Below are 24,529 nucleotides of genomic sequence, written 5' to 3' on the forward strand. Positions count from 1 at the left end.
ACTGCCTTTCCCTCATCCAGGACCTTGGTGACAGTCTCAAAGAAGTCAACCAGGGTCAACAGGCAAGATATGCCCTTGACAATTCTGAACTGGGTGGGGTCAAGTGCTTCGAGAATGTCTATGTCCATGTTTATGAGATCCATAATAATACACTCCATGGCTTTACAGATCAGACTTGTCAAGCTAATGGGGCGATAGTTTCCAGGGTCAGTAGTAGAACCACCTTTGTACAAGGGGATGAAAATGGCAGTTTTCCACTCTGTTGGAATGAAGCCTGTACTTACACTGTGGTTGAATGGGGTGCTCAATGGCAAAGCTAGTTCTTTCTGGAGGTAGTGCAAAATACAGCCTCGGATACTATCAGGTCCCATGGAAGCTGTATTCTTTGCCTGGGATAGGACCTTTAACACTTGATTTATGCAGATGTGAGGTGCAAGATCAGTATAGGGGATGTTGAATGGGCCTTTGGGGGGATGGGGGGGGGTGACGTTTGCACTGAACCAATCTGCTGGCAGGTTGGCTAAGTCAACAGGATCAGTGTAAGTGGTACCATTAAAAACTAATTCGGAACAAACCTGGGCATTGCCATGGAGGTTCCTGATGTAACTGAAGAAGGCTTTGTGGTTTCCCTTTGTTTTGGAGGCTAGTTTCAATTCATAATTGGCTTTGGAGATTTTCACTAGTGATCTAAATTGCTTTTTGAGGCTGAGAAGGAAGTTTTTCCAGTTTTGAATTTGTTCTTTTTTATCCTTGAGCAACAGTTTCTTCCTTTTGTTGTAAAGCCTGTTGATAGACGATGTCCACTAAACAGGTTTGTGTTTCCTTGAGGAGCAGGTTTTAGTTCTGTTGGGTATGGCTGAGTCCATGCAGTTGTACAGGTGCTTATATACTGCATTTGTGTACTGTTCCACATAGTTATCTGAATCCTCTGAAGAGGGTGGTGATGTGAAGCTACTGATACCTTCCCTCAGGAGGTTAGTGCAGGAATAGTTCACCCAGTCTATGGTGGGGTAGTTGAAGTCACCAAAGATCAGGCTGTTGGGGGTACCTTGATGGAATCGTGTAGTCCAGGCAGGAGGATTGGGTGTCCTGAATCATGGAGGGGGTCTATAGTTGGATATAACTTGGATGGGTGTCTTGCCAATTGCCAGTTACACCTGGAGTGATTCCAGTGTGTCATGCTGGCAAACATAGATACCCCACCATCCTTAGTCTTCCCAACTTCATTTTGGGGTCAGAATGTGTGGAATGAGGTATAGCCTGGCAAGACAGGGGTGCTCTCTGCAGCCCTGAACCAAGTTTCCGTGACTGCGCAGACATCAGCATCTTCCAGTGTAAGGACAGCTTCCAGTGAGTACATTTTCAGGTTAAAGCTCCTAGCATTAAGTAGCATGACCTACTGAAATAAACTTCAGAAAGCTCCTTTCTATCTCTCTTTAAAACTTGGAAGCTATCATTTATATGCACATTAACAGACAGCAGAGTGTTTAGAATATGTTACCACTGAATATGTACTCGAAATAAAAGCTACAAAAGATAAGCAATCGAGTAAAATTCACAAGACTCTCACATGAACAAAGAGAAACAAAAAGTGAACTCAACTGCTGCAAAATACACATGGCATGCATTAAGAGAAAATTGACTCAGATGCCAAAATTCTTACATAATCACTTCTGAGAAATCCACTTCATTGATTCGTAGCTTGTTCTACTTTTCAAAGCAATGCATTTTTCTGTTTTAAAGGTCTTATCTCTGCTGCAGACTTTATAAAAGGACATTGGAGCTTTGTTATCAGTTTCTGTTAGAGTTTTCAGCAAACATGCTTCATTTTTGGATAGCTCTGTTTGTTATTATGGTGGGGATTCTCTTCTGGAAGTGGAGGAGACCCAGAAATTTTCCTCCTGGACCGTGGGCCCTACCTATCATTGGAAACCTTCTACAAGTGGATTACAGGAATCCATTACCAGATTTTAAACAGGTATTTTTCTTTATCTGTTTTCTTTGCTTAATTTGCAGTGCATGCTATTGCTGATGGTTTCATCTAGATAATACAGTCTGTGAGACAAGGGAAATGTTCAGCTGCTTATGTAGTGTGATAAAAAAGAGACAGCGCACATTTTACTAATGCCAGAGTCTCATAAAACTGCTTGTCCCCCTCTGCTTCCTCAGTTTTTTTTTTTTTTTTTTTTTTTTTTAATATTTTGGCCCTAGGTGCCTTTCCACGACCTCAGCTGTCAAGATCCACCTGACCCCTTGCTGCACCTAATCTGCTATTATAAGTTAGAGAGAAATTTGAAGGATACCAGCACAGCCTCATATTTGCTGCCATAATCTCTTTTTAGTACCCTACTCCTGCTCTGCCTCTATGCCCAGTGTGCAATGAGGCAACACCCTGGTATTCTTAAAGAAAACAAGCATTTATGGTTGCCAAAGTCAACAAGTAATAACCCGACTCAATATTTTGTCTGTAAACCTCCTGCCAAGTACATACGTCTTAAGACAAATAATACATGTGTATTGTGTCATGCTACTTAATGCATTTTTGGTAAAATACTTTACGTGGATTTCCCAGTCTTTTTTTTTTCTTGTTAATATAGATTTCAGATCTAAACATATAATCTTATAACTATGATTTCCAAAGCATTTTGAGTAGTCAGCAATTGATCACAGATATTTTGAATATGAAAATTAAAATTCACCCTTTTCTTTAGTAATTCAAAATAACAAAGCTTCATTTTTCAGAATTTTCTTTTTCCGTGTATTAACTTAATTACTCAGCCTTTCAGATATAAATTGTAATTATATAAACCAGTGACCATATCTATACAAAGCACTCCAAAGCACCCCCTAAGTTGATGTGAACACTGGTGCTGCTGTTTCTTAATTTCAACACACAACCCTCTTACGTCAGTTAACTTCATTTTTGCCTTCATTATTATAGTGTCACAGAGACTCTTTAAAATCCAGGGATTTATTGAAACCCACAGATCTCTTAAATGTAAATAAATGGCTGTTTACTTAATTATACAAAGAACATCTTCATGGTTCTGAAAACATTTTCGTGTCCTCACTGCTTTCCTAGTATTATGGTGCTTATACCATCACAAAGCTTTTTTCCTTTAAGTGCAATTTAGTACTTTTAGATGCTTTTAAATCTCTTTTGTGATTTCTTTATCATCTCCTTTATTAAATGATCACACTGCCTGTTTTGATTTTTGAACCAAACTCCCTTACATTAGTCAGGTAAGTAAACTGCCTACATCAAAGACATTTTTCAGCTTTGAAACAGGCTACAAAGATAAAAAGTAGCTAGAATATATTTAGAGACATTTTAAAGAAGTGCATCAATAATGTTTTGAGAGATAACAGGAAATCAAGTTTCTCTGAAGAAAATTCACACATACACAGGCATTATTTAAATGCTCCACACAGACAGTAATGGGAGCTCAAGGTGGAACCCCAAAATCTTAACCACTAAGTCACTATGATGCTAGAATTATACACTTATGGTACTAACTGAGATGGTGTAAGCAGTAATATTGTACATAAGAAGTTAAGTAAGAAGGAAAAAAAGATATATTAAGAAACACATTACAAACTGAGTGGATTAAAATCTGGGAGGACAGATTGTGTATTATGCCAAAGACAGAATCAGTGTCCATAATTCACGGCAGAGTTTTATTTTTTTTTCTGAAATGAAGACTATGAGTAGTTTAACATAATGTAATTGGGATACTGCGGTAGCGTCATCACCTCACACTAAGAAGTTGTCCTGTTCGATTCTCAGCTAGAGCATCTTATGTGTGGAGACATGCGTGAATGGGCATACCTTCGCCAATCCTTAGCGGACCGGAGTTCCGCTGTGGCGACCCCTAACTGGGAAAAGCCGAAAGACACAACAACAACCTTTAAGAAGAGAGTTGCCAAATCTATTATTATACCATGACCCCCCCCCCCACAACGTGCACGCTGATTGGCCAGCGTGCACATTGTAAATCGAGTTATACTAATGGAAAAAGGTCCGGTCGCCCGGACTTTTTTCCATTAGTATAACTCTACTTTTAAAACACTGTCTTGCTATGTTAAATGGGTTTAACATAGCGAGACAGCTTTAAAATAAGCAACGGAGATCTCCGTTGCTTATTTTAAAGCTGTCTCATGCTAAACCCATTTAACATAGCGAACAGGTTTTAAAAGCAACGGAGAAAGCAAGATCTCCGTTGCTTTTTTTACTGTTTCGCTATGTTAAATGGGTTTAACATAGCGAGACAGTTTTAAAATAAGCAACAGACATCTCCGTTGCTTATTTTAAAGCTGTCTCGCTATGTTAAACCCATTTAACATAGCGAAACAGTAAAAAAAAAGCAACAGAGATCTTGCTTTGTCCATTGCTTTTGCCCACAGCTCTGATGTACTGCGCAGGCGCGCAGTACATCAGAACTGCCACGGATGCCAGACATCTGTGGAAGGGCAGTAAACAGGCATTATACTATGCCATTATTTAAGAAAAGTAATAGTTTCTTTTCTTAAATAATGTCATGGTATAATAGCAATAACCCACTTCTGGGTGAGGGTAATGCTGTATTTACCCACGGTTGGCTTTGTTTGGTCCCGGGCGCCTCGGGACCAAACCACACCAACCGTGGGTAAATCCAGCATTACCCACACCCAGGCTTGGGTTATTGCTATACTACAGTATGAGCCTGGATAAGAGGTGCACAACATGACCTAAGGTTTCATGTTGGAATATGCTAACCAATTGTGAGCAGAAGGCACAGCATTTTTTCTTGGAACTGAACAAATGAACATGCTGTCTTTATATTCATCATGCTTGATCTTGGTAGAACTCAAGCTATTTTCTAATCTGGAAATAAGGGAAGTGGTGAATAAGTGAAGCAGTGAGTAGGGAGTGAAAGTCCTGACATTAATCTTCATCTGTAAACCTGATTATTAAGATGGGGTAAATAAAAACTGGTTAAGACCCTAGAAGCAGAAAAAAGGCTTGTGACTGTATAAGCATTAATGTTTTTCATTTATGTCTGAATTACTTTTCAGACAATCTCAGTCATTCAAAACAGTTTGGCTCAACAGATGACAATTACGTTTTTTGCAATATGCCCCAAAATAGTGCAAAACATATCATTTGGTTAAATTAGATTATGGGACTTTGCCCCTTCTGCTGTGGCAGTCAGCACAGAAGATTAAAACTATGAGCTCTTAAATAGCTGTTTCTTGTAGCTGAGGGTTTGATTCCCTTAGCCTCCATTTGCCTACTGTGAGACACTGATCAAGTAATTCAATCAGACAGTGCTCTAGGGCATGACTTTTAATCAGACAGTGTATTAGGGCAGTTGGGAAATTAGATAGACTGTTACAAGGTCTCCTGGACTACATGCATGTTAGCTATCTACCTAGTAACTACCTATGCACTTATAGTGTGTGTGTGTGTGTGTGTGTGTGTGTGTGTGTGTGTGTGTGTGTGTGTGTGTGGGGGGGGTTATATGCAGACTTGACCTCAAAGAAAACAGACTGTCAATGCTCACATGAACGAATGGGTTCAGGTGTCTAGGTTGAATTGTAAAGCAATTTGCAGACACATACTATGATCAACCATTGATGCAGAAACTATTGCATGGTCTGTCATGAAATGCCTAGCCGTATCCACAAGTCCAAATTTTAGATGAAATCATGGTGTGAAATAACATAAATATAGATCAAATCTGACTTCTTGCTCTGTTATAACTTTAGGAAATTTTAAAGAGTTGATTATTTCAAATGGTTTATCATCATTAGAAGATACTTTGAAACAAAGATTATTTGCTAAATTTCTTCCTAAAGACAAAGACTTTTTTTTTTGTTAGCAAAGTTCAAATTTGTTTAACCAGTTTTTGTAATGGAATCTTATGTGAGTGTCAGAGAGAGTCATTAATCAGGGCGCACAGAAACTTGACTGCATCGGAACTGTGGACAGTGAAAGTTGGAATACCAAAGATCAGCAATATCAAAGCTAAACATTTCCACCTTTCGGACTCATGTAAGCACTTGTTCCTTGGTCTGGAGCAGTAGTGTGTTTCCAGGTTCGAGGATGTGGTCAGCATGGTATATATTTGATATTCCATGTTTTGGCAGTGCATTTTGGTGTTTCCAGTAGTTAAGCTTCCAAGCACTGACTTTGTAACAGTAAATCATCTGTATCTATGTGTGTATATGTATATGTATATGTATATGAAATCATTGATGTAAGTACATGTGGGTTCAACATATTGGACAAAACATCCATCAGAATTACTGGGGCTGTGACAGCCTCCCTGCTGGGACAGTAATAAAGGAGGCTGGAGGGGGATATGCACTTGGAATACAAATGGATACACTCAGTATTTCCAGATACAGACTTCTCTGCATCAAGCGCAATTTCCCTTAAGAGCATACAGGGAACACACTAAGTCCAGGGTCTGGATTTCTCTATATCTGCCTCCCTCCAAGTCCCCAGTAAGACTCCCCACTGGTACAGCTGTAGGGTTAGGTCCTCGGCTGGACTGTCCAAGCCAAGTCGTTCAGCACTGTCTCCCTTTAAAACCAGTGCTTTGTGTCCCTGCCCCAAGTAGCTCTCACACACACACACACACACACACACACACACACACACACACACACACACACACACACACACTGCAAGATTTGATTTTGCACACACACACACACACACACACACACACACACACACACACACACACACACACACACACACACACACACACACACACACATGGGAAAGGCTGGCACAGATTTACCTGCTATTCCCTCTTCTGCCCAGAATATCACTGCCACCAGACACGCCACAATTGGCTACTTAAAGCCCTTAACCAATGGTGTCCAATTATACTGTGTAATATTAATACTGATGCAAATTGTAGTAGTTGACCAAGTGGCTAGGTCTTCTGGAGTGGCCCACACTCTCAAAGGTTAAGTACTTTCTAAAAGGGACCAGTCACAATGAAAACTTTAAATATATTTAATAATAAATAATAATAGATCAAGAAAATAGTAAATATATATTCACAGTAAACCACAGACTTCAAATCACAGGAAATATTGAAAATAACATTGATGGGCAGACTCATGTAAATAAAGAAAAACAATCTCTAAACTAAGCTTCACTGTATTCTTGACTGAATCTAGGAGAATTACTATTCCCTAATAACCTACTTGATAGAACAAGGCTCAATGAAATATATGAGCAGTCTTTCTAGTCAGGTTCCCCAAAACAGAATATTCAATACTCAGAGATTAATCCCTGTAAAATATAATATATAAGACGGCTTGCAGAATGACCTCATCTGGTCAACTGACTCTAGGTTCTCACAGTCTCCCCCTTTGAAGCTGAGATAGGAATTTAGCAAAGATGACTACAATGCATAGCTAAGCATTTATGTCAATGTCTAGGTCTTCCCCTCTGTTTACTGAGGTAACAAACAAAGGCTTTTTCCAGACCCACTGTCTCCAGTCCTATTTCCATTTTAATGGTTTAACAGCTCATTTATATTTTCCTTATGTTTCTTAAAGCTAGCTGGTTAACCTCTGCTCTCCCAGTATCTTCTATTAAAACATATACATTTAATTCAGTTACAACAATACATGTACATTTCTTTTTATTCCAGCAGGGTAAACTGTTGATACATTTTAACACAAGCGTACCTTACAAACACATATTCAGCAAAAGCATCTGTACAAATCAGTTTGATATACAAATGACATATAATTATTTATAAAATTCCAGCTAGGTGTGCTGGCACAAATCATACATCCACTGCTCTACTGTTCCTGACATGGCTACCTCCTATCATCAGAGGGGCCAGTCAAACTCATCTACTCTACAACAATATTAAAAAGCTGGCAACCAATCATCTCTTTCCACCATTAGATAAACTCCAATATCCCAAAGTTCTGGAGACAAGGACTAAATCCCTTACCACACTGTTTCCTGGTTTCAGCAAAGAAAACATGTGGCCCCTTTTGTGTGTAAGTGAATGGTACACAACTAGCCTTTTTCATTCACATATATAGCTATACAACAGTGATAATTCAGCCATTGACTTAATGCACTCTAATTAATCAATGAAATGAATATTAGTTGCATTAATTAAATGTATGTCTCCAATATGTGTGTGTGTGTGTGTGTGTGTGTGTGTGTGTGTGTGTGTGTGTGTGTGTGTGTGTGTGTATATAGTTACACTCACATACACACATGTGATATGCCAATAGTCGAATGGCTGCTTTTGTCGAAACAGTAGTCTTTGCCTTGTCTGATAATTTCTTATTTTATTATTTTGTGTTTCTGGGCATAAGAGCATTTTTCCTTTTCTCCCATTTCTGTGTTATCTCACAGCTGATATGTGTGTGTGTGTGTGTGTAGATATATATATATATATATATATATATATATATATATATATGGATATGTATAGAGGTTCCTTATTTATTTATTTATTTATTTATTTATTGACATTTGATTACCAGGAAAGTCCAACTGAGTAGAAGACCATTTTTATTGGAGGCCCAGGGAGAAAAGCTCCATATTATTACAAAACATTTTAAGAACAATAATTTTACAATCTTAAAAAATAAAGCAAAATGGCAGTTTAAATAATTATAACAAATTAGACATAATATAACAACATGAGTTAAGAATCAATACAAGGTATATGACAATCATTTAATATTTAAAGTGATTTTAGACAGTTCATACAGAAATTAAAGATGTTAGTCTAATACAAATAGGAATTGCAATATGAAGTGAGGGAAAAGGCTTATGGTATATTTAGAGAGAAAGTCAGGGAAGAGAATTAGATAGCACCAAGTAAATAAGTGAAGAAGGGAGAGTAATGGGATATAAGGAATGAAAAGGTACTTGTTCACATTTTGGGATATAGTTTATCCTGGTTTTGTGCAAGAACAAATCCAGATTTTAGGAAATCTTTCAGAGTGGTTTTAAAATATGGGAGGGAGGGAATACACCTGGTGGATATATGTGTGTGTATAGATATATTTAAATATATATCCTTATGAGGACCTAAAGTGTAAAAGCACCTCAGATATTGGATATTCTCTGAGCAAAACATGTTAAATCAGGGGTCTGTATAAACTGGCATTATCCAAAAGGTCTCTCTCCACCAGGACATTGCAATCTGAGGCATGGTATTCCATAATAATGTCCTGTAAAAACTGGCTCCCTATTATCTGATTGTAGCTAAGTGGTTTCTTCCAGTTTCATGGCACCTTGGGTTCAAGTACTGAAAGACCTGATAGTGCCTACAAACCCTTAAACAGCTCATCTTTTTCAAGATGGCTGCCGACTAGATTAGTCCCTACTCACTGAGCTCCTCACAGTTATTTAATTTCTAACTTTTTTTACAACTTTGGAGTGATATTTTTCCTCAGTTTTTTAAACAAAATACTTCTCTAAGAGTTTGTCTTCATATTTGGATTATTTTCTTCCTTGGAAATCTCAGCTTTGGAATTATTTTACCTCAGAACAGTTTTTGTGGCTTCAATTGTCTTGGACACATCCAGCTCAAAGACTCCTCCCAGATTCTGCTATCCTGACTTCACACCTCCACTCTGGGCATGGCTGCTAAATCTGACTCCATGGAGACACAGGCAACAAAGGCCAAATTCTCTTCAATGCTCTCACCTGAGAAGGATACCAGTTCAAAAAGACTAAGAACCACTAAACATCCTTCTGAAAGTACTAAAGTAAGTAATAAAGATGCAAATGACTCAAACTTTAATTTAGATGAACTAAAATTAGCATTACAACCAATTCAAAATGCTATTCAAAATTTCTCTGAACAATTTACTGACTTTGGTAAGACTCTAAAGCAAATAAGTGAGAGAATGGATATTATTGAAAGTAAAAATACTGCTTTAGAAATAAGAACTGACACAGCGGAAAGAGATATTAAAGCTAAAGATAATATTATTACAGAAATTCAGGCTAAATTGCTGAACTTAGAAGCTAGAAGCCATAGAAATAACATTATTATCAGAGGTTTGCCAGAATCCTATGAAAATCAAAACTTGTTATCAGTGACAAAACAGATTTTTGAGGCATTATTAAACTGTGAGGCAACTTCAAAAACTGTAATTATAGAGAGAGCACATAGAGCATTGCGTGCCAGTCAGGATTCTACCTCTCCTCGGATCATATATACTAAGTTACTGAATTTTCAAGACACTTTTCAGATTTTAGAAGCAGCAAAAACCAAAAAACAGTTTGTCTGGAAAAACCATAAACTGTCATTTTCACAGGATCTTCCTCAACAAATAAAAGTGAAAAGACAAAAGCGTTCACCTTATTGTGCAGATCTTATTAAAAGAGGGATAAGGTTTAGAATGAGTTATCCGAATTCCATGTCTTTTACTTATAATGACAGAAAGTTTACCCTTACAGATCCTAAGGAAGCAAAAGAAATATTCCTAAAAATATTCAAGAAGCTTCCTGAATCTATGTCTTAATAATGCATTCTTTATCAAGCTTTAATTGTGCTAATATTTTTTTAGCTAATATGTTGTGTCTCTAATTGAAAAAGTGACTTAAAGTACTTAATTGATTCATAATTGTCTATACATAAACTGTTAACTGGTACAGCTGTAGGGTTAGGTCCTCGGCTGGACTGTCCAAGCCAAGTCGTTCAGCACTGTCTCCCTTTAAAACCAGTGCTTTGTGTCCCTGCCCCAAGTAGCTCTCACACACACACACACACACACACACACACACACACACACACACACACACACACACACTGCAAGATTTGATTTTGCACACACGCACACACACACACACACACACACACACACACACACACACACACACACACACACACACACACACATGGGAAAGGCTGGCACAGATTTACCTGCTATTCCCTCTTCTGCCCAGGATATCACTGCCACCAGACACGCCACAATTGGCTACTTAAAGCCCTTAACCAATGGTGTCCAATTATACTGTGTAATATTAATACTGATGCAAATTGTAGTAGTTGACCAAGCGGCTAGGTCTTCTGGAGTGGCCCACACTCTCAAAGGTTAAGTACTTTCTAAAAGGGACCAGTCACAATGAAAACTTTAAATATATTTAATAATAAATAATAATAGATCAAGAAAATAGTAAATATATATTCACAGTAAACCACAGACTTCAAATCACAGGAAATATTGAAAATAACATTGATGGGCAGACTCATGTAAATAAAGAAAAACAATCTCTAAACTAAGCTTCACTGTATTCTTGACTGAATCTAGGAGAATTACTATTCCCTAATAACCTACTTGATAGAACAAGGCTCAATGAAATATATGAGCAGTCTTTCTAGTCAGGTTCCCCAAAACAGAATATTCAATACTCAGAGATTAATCCCTGTAAATTATAATATATAAGACGGCTTGCAGAATGACCTCATCTGGTCAACTGACTCTAGGTTCTCACAGTCTCCCCCTTTGAAGCTGAGATAGGAATTTAGCAAAGATGACTACAATGCATAGCTAAGCATTTATGTCAATGTCTAGGTCTTCCCCTCTGTTTACTGAGGTAACAAACAAAGGCTTTTTCCAGACCCACTGTCTCCAGTCCTATTTCCATTTTAATGGTTTAACAGCTCATTTATATTTTCCTTATGTTTCTTAAAGCTAGCTGGTTAACCTCTGCTCTCCCAGTATCTTCTATTAAAACATATACATTTAATTCAGTTACAACAATACATGTACATTTCTTTTTATTCCAGCAGGGTAAACTGTTGATACATTTTAACACAAGCGTACCTTACAAACACATATTCAGCAAAAGCATCTGTACAAATCAGTTTGATATACAAATGACATATAATTATTTACAAAATTCCAGCTAGGTGTGCTGGCACAAATCATACATCCACTGCTCTACTGCTCCTGACATGGCTACCTCCTATCATCAGAGGGGCCAGTCAAACTCATCTACTCTGCAACAATATTAAAAAGCTGGCAACCCATCATCTCTTTCCACCATTAGATAAACTCCAATATCCCAAAGTTCTGGAGACAAGGACTAAATCCCTTACCACACTGTTTCCTGGTTTCAGCAAAGAAAACACGTGGCCCCTTTTGTGTGTAAGTGAATGGTACACAACTAGCCTTTTTCATTCACATATATAGCTACACAACAGTGATAATTCAGCCATTGACTTAATGCACTCTAATTAATCAATGAAATGAATATTAGTTGCATTAATTAAATGTATGTCTCCAATATGTGTGTGTGTGTGTGTGTGTGTGTGTGTGTGTGTGTGTGTGTGTGTGTGTGTGTGTGCGTGTATATAGTTACACTCACATACACACATGTGATATGCCAATAGTCGAATGGCTGCTTTTGTCGAAACAGTAGTCTTTGCCTTGTCTGATAATTTCTTATTTTATTATTTTGTGTTTCTGGGCATAAGAACATTTTTCCTTTTCTCCCATTTCTGTGTTATCTCACAGCTGATATGTGTGTGTGTGTGTGTGTGTGTGTGTGTGTAGATATATATATATATATATATATATATATATATATATATATATATATATATATATATATATATATATATATATATGGATATGTATAGAGGTTCCTTATTTATTTATTTATTTATTTATTGACATTTGATTACCAGGAAAGTCCAACTGAGTAGAAGACCATTTTTATTGGAGGCCCAGGGAGAAAAGCTCCATATTATTACAAAACATTTTAAGAACAATAATTTTACAATCTTAAAAAATAAAGCAAAATGGCAGTTTAAATAATTATAACAAATTAGACATAATATAACAACATGAGTTAAGAATCAATACAAGGTATATGACAATCATTTAATATTTAAAGTGATTTTAGACAGTTCATACAGAAATTAAAGATGTTAGTCTAATACAAATAGGAATTGCAATATGAAGTGAGGGAAAAGGCTTATGGTATATTTAGAGAGAAAGTCAGGGAAGAGAATTAGATAGCACCAAGTAAATAAGTGAAGAAGGGAGAGTAATGGGATATAAGGAATGAAAAGGTACTTGTTCACATTTTGGGATATAGTTTATCCTGGTTTTGTGCAAGAACAAATCCAGATTTTAGGAAATCTTTCAGAGTGGTTTTAAAATATGGGAGGGAGGGAATACACCTGGTGGATATATGTGTGTGTATAGATATATTTAAATATATATCCTTATGAAGACCTAAAGTGTAAAAGCACCTCAGATATTGGATATTCTCTGAGCAAAACATGTTAAATCAGGGGTCTGTATAAACTGGCATTATCCAAAAGGTCTCTCTCCACCAGGACATTGCAATCTGAGGCATGGTATTCCATAATAATGTCCTGTAAAAACTGGCTCCCTATTATCTGATTGTAGCTAAGTGGTTTCTTCCAGTTTCATGGCACCTTGGGTTCAAGTACTGAAAGACCTGATAGTGCCTACAAACCCTTAAACAGCTCATCTTTTTCAAGATGGCTGCCGACTAGATTAGTCCCTACTCACTGAGCTCCTCACAGTTATTTAATATCTAACTTTTTTTACAACTTTGGAGTGATATTTTTCCTCAGTTTTTTAAACAAAATACTTCTCTAAGAGTTTGTCTTCATATTTGGATTATTTTCTTCCTTGGAAATCTCAGCTTTGGAATTATTTTACCTCAGAACAGTTTTTGTGGCTTCAATTGTCTTGGACACATCCAGCTTAAAGACTCCTCCCAGATTTTGCTATCCTGACTTCACACCTCCACTCTGGGCATGGCTGCTAAAACTGACTCCATGGAGACAAAGGCAACAAAGGCCAAATTCTCTTCAATGCTCTCACCTGAGAAGGATACCAGTTCAAAAAGACTAAGAACCACTAAACATCCTTCTGAAAGTACTAAAGTAAGTAATAAAGATGCAAATGACTCAAACTTTAATTTAGATGAACTAAAATTAGCATTACAACCAATTCAAAATGCTATTCAAAATTTCTCTGAACAATTTACTGACTTTGGTAAGACTCTAAAGCAAATAAGTGAGAGAATGGATATTATTGAAAGTAAAAATACTGCTTTAGAAATAAGAACTGACACAGCGGAAAGAGATATTAAAGCTAAAGATAAGATTATTACAGAAATTCAGGCTAAATTGCTGAACTTAGAAGCTAGAAGCCGTAGAAATAACATTATTATCAGAGGTTTGCCAGAATCCTATGAAAATCAAAACTTGTTATCAGTGACAAAACAGATTTTTGAGGCATTATTAAACTGTGAGGCAACTTCAAAAACTGTAATTATAGAGAGAGCACATAGAGCATTGCGTGCCAGTCAGGATTCTACCTCTCCTCGGATCATATATACTAAGTTACTGAATTTTCAAGACACTTTTCAGATTTTAGAAGCAGCAAAAACCAAAAAACAGTTTGTCTGGAAAAACCATAAACTGTCATTTTCACAGGATCTTCCTCAACAAATAAAAGTGAAAAGACAAAAGCGTTCACCTTATTGTGCAGATCTTATTAAAAGAGGGATAAGGTTTAGAATGAGTTATCCGAATTCCATGTCTTTTACTTATAATGACAGAAAGTTTACCCTTACAGATCCTAAGGAAGCAAAAGAAATATTCCTAAAAATATTCAAGAAGCTTCCTGAATCTATGTCTTAATAATGCATTCTTTATCAAGCTTTAATTGTGCTAATATTTTTTTAGCTAATATGTTGTGTCTCTAATTGAAAAAGTGACTTAAAGTACTTAATTGATTCATAATTGTCTATACATAAACTGTTAATTAAGCTTTTATTATAGTATGCTCAAGTTCCTTTTATTGTTTTTGACAGTTATCACTAGTTTAATATTTTAACATTCTCATATATTTAGTTGCTGACATTGAGTTCCGTTGTAACAGCATATGAATCCATATCTAAATATACTGTTATTGCTGAAATTTCTCTTATGACATTTTGGAGGGAATTTATTCACCTCTTGAGACTTTAAAAAGTGTAAGATTGTTCATTTTTGCAGTAACAGACTCTCTGATAGACACACGCGCTTTATGTTGAATCTACGGAGCCTCAGAGTGACGTCATCACTTATACAAGCAATTTGAGCGCATACAGACACCGGGTAATTCTAAACTCAGCACTTTACAGTTTAAGCTAATTATCGCACTGTGTATTGTTGAGCAAGTGAAGATTTCATGGTATGTGCAGAGTTCTTTTATATGAAATAAGCTGTTGCAAGCTAAACGGGGATGTTGGATGCTTCATACGTTTTGTATGCCTTTAAGAAACTCAATAGATATTGTCTCAAAGACGGAAGCATCCTTATTGTGAACTAATGGTATGGTTCTCTTCAGTTTAAAGTTTATAAATGCAGATTTAACATTTGATTTATGTTAAACTCAAGGTAAACAGCATAGATGTATTTTACAGGGGTCGTGTCTTCTTAACAAGTGGACTGATCTGTATGTTATTGAATGCAACTGAGAGATATGTCTCAAATTATGTGTTTACGCTAACATTTCAGTTCAAAAAGTAACTTGCACATTTATTCCATAACGCAAATATCTCTCAATGTTTTATTTAGATGGATATGACTTACGTTAGTTCAGTATACCTTTCTGTTCTAACATTAAGCCCTTATATTTAAATTTATTTGATGTTTTTAAATAACAAATTTCTGCTTATTGGATTAATAACTATATGCACTGACATCTGGATATATTTTTAGATTGTGCTTTTTTCTGTAATGGTATCTAGTTAAAACTAACTGGAAAATTCATTCTACTTCTAGATGTCAAATCAAATTTGGGGCAAAATACATACAGATTTTTATGGTCTCTGATAGTTAATGTTTTATTTGGAAATACTGATGTGTGTTGCTTCTGTGGTCTCTTATTTTACATGTATTTAGGAATATATTTTCCCTGAGACATGGTTAGGGGTAGTTTTTCATCTCTAATGATGGCAAGTTGGTCAGGAATCTCCTTTGAATGGCTTATCAGATGTTGGAACTCTTTTGGCTATTATCCTGGTCATATATATTGTGTTGTAATAACCCTTGTGATTTGGAGTAGATATTTCATGTCAGATCACTTCTGTTATTGGATCTTGTGTCTTATTGTGATTGTTTAGGGTCTATTGTTTCCCTTTTATCGAAATTTAAAGTGTTGTGTTAGGTATATTTATGCTGTATTTTTGTAGAGGAAGTATAGGCTGTTTTTATAGGCTTGTAATTTTAACAATAGTTTGTTTGCAGACATGTTGTATGTAAATGGCACTTAAGATGGATGATGTTTATGCTGTTATTTTTTACTTAGTAATAGGCTTAATCTTTTTATTAGATTTGCATATATTTGATTTAACTTATTCAGGTTTACAAAATGGCATTTGATGTTGATTTGGGGTCAGATCTTCCTTTATCTTTTAGTTTAATATTTATTAGTCCTAGTTTAATGTATTATAATTCTAAACATGTTCTTCAGTTTAGTTAGATATTTGGCTGTACATAATAATTTTAGTTAATTAATCTAGTTATACTCTGGTAATTCAAATTTACGTTTTAACAAACAATATAATTCATATGACAAATTGCAATTTATCTGCTTATTTAGGCCAAAATTTGCATATGAGATTTGTGAGGAAAAACATTTAAATTTTAGACCTTTCGGTATTATAGGAGCCAGTGGTTATAACTGTATAGGGATTGAATATGTTGGACGTCTTGAGTTTAGACAGATTTGTAAATATGTTTAGTTTTATTGTGTGGGTTTTAGTCCTTTTACGGGCTCTAAGTAAAGCTTTTTGTACTAAATTGAAGATTTTGGTAACCAAAAATTCTAATTTTATTCTCTTTTTTCTTGATCTTCCTTCTGTAATAGGGGAATGGTGGGCAGGCACTAGGGCTAGAAAGAAGGAAGTGTATAATTCCATAATTATTATTTCTTTGTGGGTACATTTATTGTTGTGATATTATCTAATCAAGACCAGAAGAGATGTATTGTTTTTCTGTTGGGTATTAGTTCTATTCTGTTCAGGTTAATACATTATATTTTCATTAATTTAATATCTAGCCTATATTGCTCTTATGACAAATGACATAATAGTTGAGTCCTGGAATGTTAGAGGAATTCAAAACAAATTCAAAAAATCCTTATTATTCCATTTGATATTTAAATCACAAGCCAATATTTGTTTTATTCAAGAGACACATATTCCTTGTGATGTTTGGGACAAGGAAAAAAATAAAAAATGGATCAAGAAGATAGTAGCTTCTGAGGATTCTTCTAATTCTAGGGGAGTGGCCATAATTGTTAAACATAAATTCTTAGGGAGTATAATTGATGAGAAATACGACAATGAAGGTAGATGGTGCCTTTTTACAGCTACTTTTCATAATCTTGATAAACCACTTTTGGTTCTAAATTTATATGGTCCTTGTAGTCAACAACATTCTTTTATCTTAAAAATATATAATATACTCACATCTTATAAGGATCATTATATTATAGTAGGAGGGGATTGGAATGCAGTCATAAATCCAGAAATTGACCGCTCTAGCTGTCCCACTTCTTATAATTACCAAGCATCTCTGGCCCTCGAAGATTTAATTTTTGAATATAATTTAATTGACCCACTGCATTTTATAAAAATCTCAAATAAGAAAGAAATTTATACATATTATTCAAAATGTTGTCGCTCTTGGTCTAGATTGGATTATTTTCTGGTTTCTAATTTTCTTTCAAAATTTATATTGGATTTTTATACTGAACCCAGATTTTTTTCGGATCACTCAAGAATTGTACTAAATCTAAACATTACTCATAATGATAAAAATAATACTCACAAAAACAATTGGTCGCTAAACAACAATTTACTCTTAAATAATGATATATGTAAACAGTGTTCTGATATAATTCATGAAATGGAGCATGATATGGATTTAACAGATATTCCTTATGACGTTCAATGGGCTGCTTGTAAGGCGAGATTAAGAGGAATGTTTATCTGTAAATCTGCATACCTTAAAAAGCTATATAATAAAAAAGAAGTTTTTCTAAAGTCTAGAATCCAGTATCTCGAAAATCAATTTAGACTAAATCAAGATAATGTTCTTGAAAAGCAAATTATAGACTATCAAAAAGAACTAATCTTACTACATCAGAATAACCTCTCTATAGTAGATCAAAGATTACTAGCTACTTATTCAGAATGGGCTCAAGTTCCGTCTAAAATCTTAGCTAGAATAATTAAAAATAACTTCGATAGACCTAAAATTTCATCTTTATTACACAAAAATAAATTATATAATACAGATAAGGAAATTATACATCTTTTTACTTTACTCTATACAGAGTTATACTCTAATTCATCCAATTCGTTGATTAACAATCATATAAATAGTTTTCTAAGCTCTTTAAAATTCCCTAAGTTAGATGAAAATCATAAAAATTTACTTTCTGCTCCTCTTACTTTTCAAGAAATTTCAGATTCAATTGATAGACTTAAATTGGGTAAATCTCCTGGTCCAGATGGGTTTACACCGGAATTTTTTAAATCCTTTAAGTCGATAATTGTTCCTTTTCTATTTAAAGTATACAACTACATTAAAATCAAGGACATATCTGATCTTTACTGGAACAGGTCTAAAACTATACTAATTCTGAAAAATAATAAAGAGAAAGCAAACCCCTCAAATTACAGGCCCATTTCTTTAATCAATATAGACATAAAGATTTTATCATCAATTTTGGCAAACAGATTAAAACAGGTTTTACCTTCAATTATTTCTCAAGACCAAACAGGTTTTATGTCTCATAAACATGCATGGGATAATACCCTGACTCTGGAATCTATTATTCATCTCTTAAAAAATGATTCTAACCCAATATATGCAGTGATTCTTGATGCATCAAATGCGTTTGATAGAGTATGTTGGGATTTTCTTTTTCAAACTAAGACATGCTTTAATTTCCCCATATCCTTTATAAATTTAATAAAAACATTATATAAGGATATGTATACTAGTCTGTATATTAATGGTTACACGTCTTCCCCTATAAAGATTACCAGAGGTACAAGGCAAGGTTGCCCCTTGTCCCCTTTTCTTTTTAATATATACTTGGAACCACTGCTGTTATATATTACTCAAAACACCTTTCATAATATTCCGAGGATCTTTAACACAAATATTTTTTTTTTCTGCATTTGCTGATGATCTAGTAATATATTTCCAAACTCCATTATCTGACCTTAGTAAAATAACAAATTCTATTGAACGTTTCTCTCTTGCTTCGAATTATCTTATAAATCCTTCAAAAACCCATATTCTTCCTTTAAATCATAAGGTTCATAAATTGTATTTGTTTTCTGATTCACAAATTCAGATTACTTTTGGTGTGAAATATTTGGGAATTAACATGGAGCACAATAATCACTCCTCATTTCAAAACAACATAAGTAAAATATGGAAATCTATAATGTCTGACATGAATAGATGGGAACAGCTAAATTTGTCACTTTTATCAAAAGCTGCAATAATTAAAATGAATATTCTTCCAAAATTTTTATATCAATTCAATTCTTCAGGTCAGATAATTCCCAAGTCTTTTTTCGAGAAGGTAAATAAAGAATTAGCAAAATTTATGTGGTTTCCCAAATTGGTTAGGATCACCTATTCTAGATTGTCAATTACTAAAGATAAGGGAGGTTTGGGATTACCAAATTTCTACCTTTATTATCTAATTGTTTCAGCAAATAAGCTATTAACTATATCTAACTTTAATAGTAGTAAAGGTATTCAGTACCCAATATGTGTTAGGATGTGGTATCGTTATATTTTATCTAAAAATATAAATCCAGAGGCCATCTCTTTTATTTATTTAAATATGAAGAGCACCTGTAAAATTTCGATCCTTCTTAAACACAAGATTAAGGCTTTTCAGAATTTATTAAAAATCTGCAATCTTGATAAGTTTTTTCACCTCTTTCAACCACTTCATCTAAATCCGAACATAATGTTAGATAACTCTCCATTTAATCTAACAAATTATCCTCTTATTAAAAAGTTAAAAGTTTGGGATATCTTGAAATATAAAGACTTGTCACTAGCAAATTTACGTAAGATTCTAAAAGTTAGTTGGAAATACACTACAGTTTTACGTCAAATAAGAGAGGTAATTATGATAAAGTTTGATCTCATAAAACCTACAGAACTTGATCTTAATAATTTAAAAATGATAATTAAAACATTATCGTCATCAGTGAAAATGTTATCAAAGTCTTATAAACTGATAAACAAGTTAACATTAGACCAGAACTGTCTTTTCTCAAATACCTGGTTGAATCATAATTCTCAAATAACTGAGAATCAAAAACTTCTAGCAATCAGAAACACCAGAGAATTTACTCCATTTAAGAAATTGATCTACACACAATTAATGATTAGCAATAACGCCTATCATACTCCATATAAATTAAATAAATTTAATGCCAGTAAATCTCCATCGTGCACATGTTGTTCCTTTCCCCAAGCTGACCTTTTACATATCCTGTGGTATTGTCATTTTTCTCATAAACTTTGGACCTCTTTGAAGGTAAGACTGCAGAGAATGGGATATCATAAATCTATGCTGTCCTGGGAATTTGCTATACTTCATATACTGATAGTTCATCTTTCCAAATTGGATACTCACGTACTTATTTTTATTTGTTCGCTTATAAAACTTTACATTACTCAAAATTGGCTTGATCATACAAAATTAAATTGGGATACTTTTCAAAAAATGGCTTACCTATATATTGATGCTCAAAAAAACTTGGTTAAGAGTCCAATAAAAATGACTTTAAAAAACAGAGTGTTGGGGAAGGTTTTAAATATTATTAATAATTAATACCTTCTAGAGTTTTTTTTTTTTTTTTTTTTTCCTGGTTTTGATTATTAGCTCTTTTATTTTGTTAACCATACTTTATTTACATTAATGTGTATAATGTCTTAATTTACCACTGATTTTATGGTTACCGATTGTATATAGTGTATATATTGGGATTTGTTATTTAATGTTCTTTTTTTAACTCCAACAAGAGTTGCATTTTGTTTTATCAAATTGTTAATCTTTATACAACTCCTAAATGTAATGTTTATAAATCAATAAAAAGTTTTTTGAGAAAAAAAACCCTTAAACAGCTACAACTGGACAACATTCGAGTGAACTACAGTACGTGATACAGTCTTAGAAGAAACCAAAGTGGAAGTGATCATTGAACTAATCAATAAGGACATAGAGAGCATCCAAATGCTGAATCAGTCTCAGGTTAGTTTCATCAAGGACAGGTCATGCTTACTCAACTCGATGAACCTTTCTGAAAAGTTCACCAAAGCAGTAGAAGGCAAAACAGTACACAGACAGCATATCTCAACCTGGCCATACTTTTTGACACAATTCCCCACTTAGGCATAGTAGAAAAGCTGAATAAACTCTAAATGAATCCCTGTGTCACCTGCTGAATTACCAATTGGCTCAGATATAGGTGACAGGAAATCAAAATAGGGGAAGTTTTCTCCACAAGCAGATCAGTCACTACTGGACTCCCACATGATTCTGTGCTGGGACCTCTCCTGTTTCTCATTTACTTCTCTGAAATAAAAAATAATACCAAAGGGCGCTTGCTGACTAAGTCTGCAGATGGCTGCATGCCAGGAGCAGTCATGGAATCCCAGAATGACTTATCCATCCTACAGGAAGGTTTGTTCCAAACATGTAACTGGTGCAAGAATCATGGACTGACACTAAATAATTTTCATATCCCTTGGAAAGCCATCTATCCCAGGGATCGACTATATTGACAACACACCCCTTAGAGTTGATGCAGTTGTTCGGGACTTGGGAACTTATGTGGACTGTGAGATAACCTTCAACCAACATGTGTCCATTGTAATAAGAAAGTCCTTCTATATAACATAGCTTATAACAAAAAAAAGGGATTGTGTCTGTCTAGATCTAGGGATGTCATGCTCCCCCTTTACTCAGCTTTCATAAGGACAGTCATTAAGTTTAATGCCCCCTTTGGTATGTATTTGTCAGACACATGCAACAACTAGAATGCCCACAGAGATACCTTAGTATTTATAAGGCCTAAACAATATGTCCTACATGGACTGACTCAAAGCCCTATCAATATACAGAGGATACTACAGACGGCCTATATGTGACCTGTGCCTAGCATACAAGGCATTCTCTGACTCCATACTATACATCAGAAAGTAAAATAGCATCAGAAATACTAGGTCTAGGGATGTAAACCTCTTCTGTAACATCAACAGAATGGTTTAGAAGGACAGGTATATCTCACAGAGGATACCGCTGCTCTGAAACAGACTCCTCAGCCACATAAAACAAAGTTCATTCCTGTCCATACTCAAGTGCATCTTGGATCTATGGATAAGAAATAGAAAATTTACCCCTGAACTGCCCACTGTATTACTAATCAACAGAGGCAACTTCTAAATGCTTTATCCCACGCATGGGTTCTCTCAAATTATCTGTGGTATGACTCGAGTTATTTTCATTAGGGCTAATAGATTATCAGCAATGGAATGGATAAGGCCAATCTAACACCAAGTGTGATAGGTTAATATGAGCAGGAAACGGGAAACTGTTTATTTTTAAAATAGCCTGTAGGGCAGCTAGCCTAGTATTTACCTATGAACCTAAGTGCAAGATCCATGGCTGTGTAAAAGTGGGTTTCTAAGAAATTAATTTTTCCAAATTCAGTTCAAATATCAGGAGTTCACTATTGTCTAACTGGATAGCCATGATGGGGGGAATATTTCAGGTTCTAACAAAAGAAGAAAAGTTAAACTTCAAACTTAAAGGATGCCCGCACTAGAAAAGGCCTGACAGATTTTCTAAAAATTATTTATAACCCTCAGTATCCTCTGGTTTGGGCCAGCTAAACCATGAGAAATTATTTTCTTATGTTTTGAGTTTGTAAACAATTTCCAAAGTACAAAGCCAGTTCAAATATTGCTGGTGTATTAAACTATGATTGTTATTAATCTGTGACAAATGTGAAGCCATGTAAAACAATAGGAAAAAAGGACAGCTGTTGGCTATGATCTTTCCATGCAAATAAGGAAATTATGTTCCACTAGCCACAAACCCCCAATCAAATACTTCCATTCAAATAAGGTAATTCCATCCCCTCCAACCACAAACCTTGATTTAGACACAGCCTGAAGCATCTTTTGCAATCAAGATGGCTGCCTCCCTTACACCCTCTGTCCTGTTTCAAAGAAATGATCTGAAGTGGTCTCTTTATGAAGAAAGTACTGATCATACTGGGGAATAAATGATCAAGGAATCTTTAACAGTGTTAGTCTTTTCCTTTGTCTTGTATACTTAAAGTATAGGAAGTATATTGCACTTTTTAACATGGAATAGCTGGTCACTGTTTCATAGTTTCATAGTTTCAGTTTCATAGTATAGTACTAGGCTATCTGCCCTGGGGCATTTGTAAGCCTAGCCATAGTGATGTGGCTTTTGCCACCCCATGAAATGGTACAAAAATGTACAGAATAAATCTAGAATACTGTGCCTCGGTCTAGTAGTGACACAGTGAAGGTCCCCTTATATAATAGAATTAGTTTACTGTGCCCCTGTCTAGCAGTGACACAGATGTGACCCCTGGGGTAAACTTACGATCTCCCATCCACTCATCAAGATTTCTCTTGAAGAGAGTCAGTGAGGGGCTCTGCCTAATACAAACTGGGATCCTGTTCCAAAGCATGGGAAGCCTCTGGGTTATGAATCTATCCCTCCAGCATGTCCTATTCATACTTGTGCCGAGGTTTAAGTCTTTAGCTCTCGTGGTCCTGATGGATTTGGATTTTTGAGGTGGAGCATGTCCATCAGATCCTGATTGGACATGGCCTTGTACGTCAGGCAGAGATCACCTCTGAGCAGGCGGTATGCTACTGAATAGAGCTGAAGTTTCTTTAGTCTGGCAGAATAAGACATATGTTGGAGACCCTTGATCCTTTTGGTGAGGTACTTTTGTGGTCTCTCCAGCTGTTGCAAGTGCCGGGTGAGGTACATACCAAATGGGGCACTGTACTCAATCATGGGTCTGATGAGGGAGGAATATAGGGGTACAATGACATCCTTGGATCTGGATGTGAAACCCTTCATGATGAGGTATGCAAGGTAGAATGTTTTTCTAACCACTTTGGCAACATGGGTGTCAAATGAGAGGTCGCTGTCTACTTGGGTCCCTAGGTCTCTGATTACTTTTTCCGCACTCAGTGGGTTGCTGTCTATGTGATAATTTGTGGGTACTTTGTTTTTTCCAAAAGGGATGACTATACATTTTTTGGCATTTAGTTTAAGGCCGTGACTACGGCACCAGTTGTCCGTTTCAGTGAGGCCTTTTTGTAGGATGTGTGTATCTGCTGGTGTATCGACTATGGCGCCTAGTTTGCAGTCATCTGTGAACTTTGTCAGCCACAGCCCT

General features: G+C 35.5%; 1 protein-coding gene across 1 annotated transcript in view; it reads left to right on the forward strand.

Moving 5' to 3' along the window:
• The first annotated feature begins 1,732 nt into the window (after window positions 1-1,732).
• Window positions 1,733-24,529, forward strand: part of LOC122809633 (vitamin D 25-hydroxylase-like) — a 734,566-nt gene continuing 711,769 nt past the window's right edge. Inside the window, exon 1 of the mRNA XM_044081269.1 lies at window positions 1,733-1,978. Within this exon, the coding sequence (XP_043937204.1) occupies window positions 1,820-1,978 (159 nt within the window). The 5' untranslated portion in view covers window positions 1,733-1,819. The remainder of the gene's footprint in view (window positions 1,979-24,529) is intronic.

The sequence above is a fragment of the Protopterus annectens genome, chromosome 8.part0, assembly GCF_019279795.1.
Source record: "Protopterus annectens isolate FY-2018-M chromosome 8.part0, PAN1.0, whole genome shotgun sequence".
NCBI lineage: Eukaryota > Metazoa > Chordata > Ceratodontiformes > Protopteridae > Protopterus > Protopterus annectens.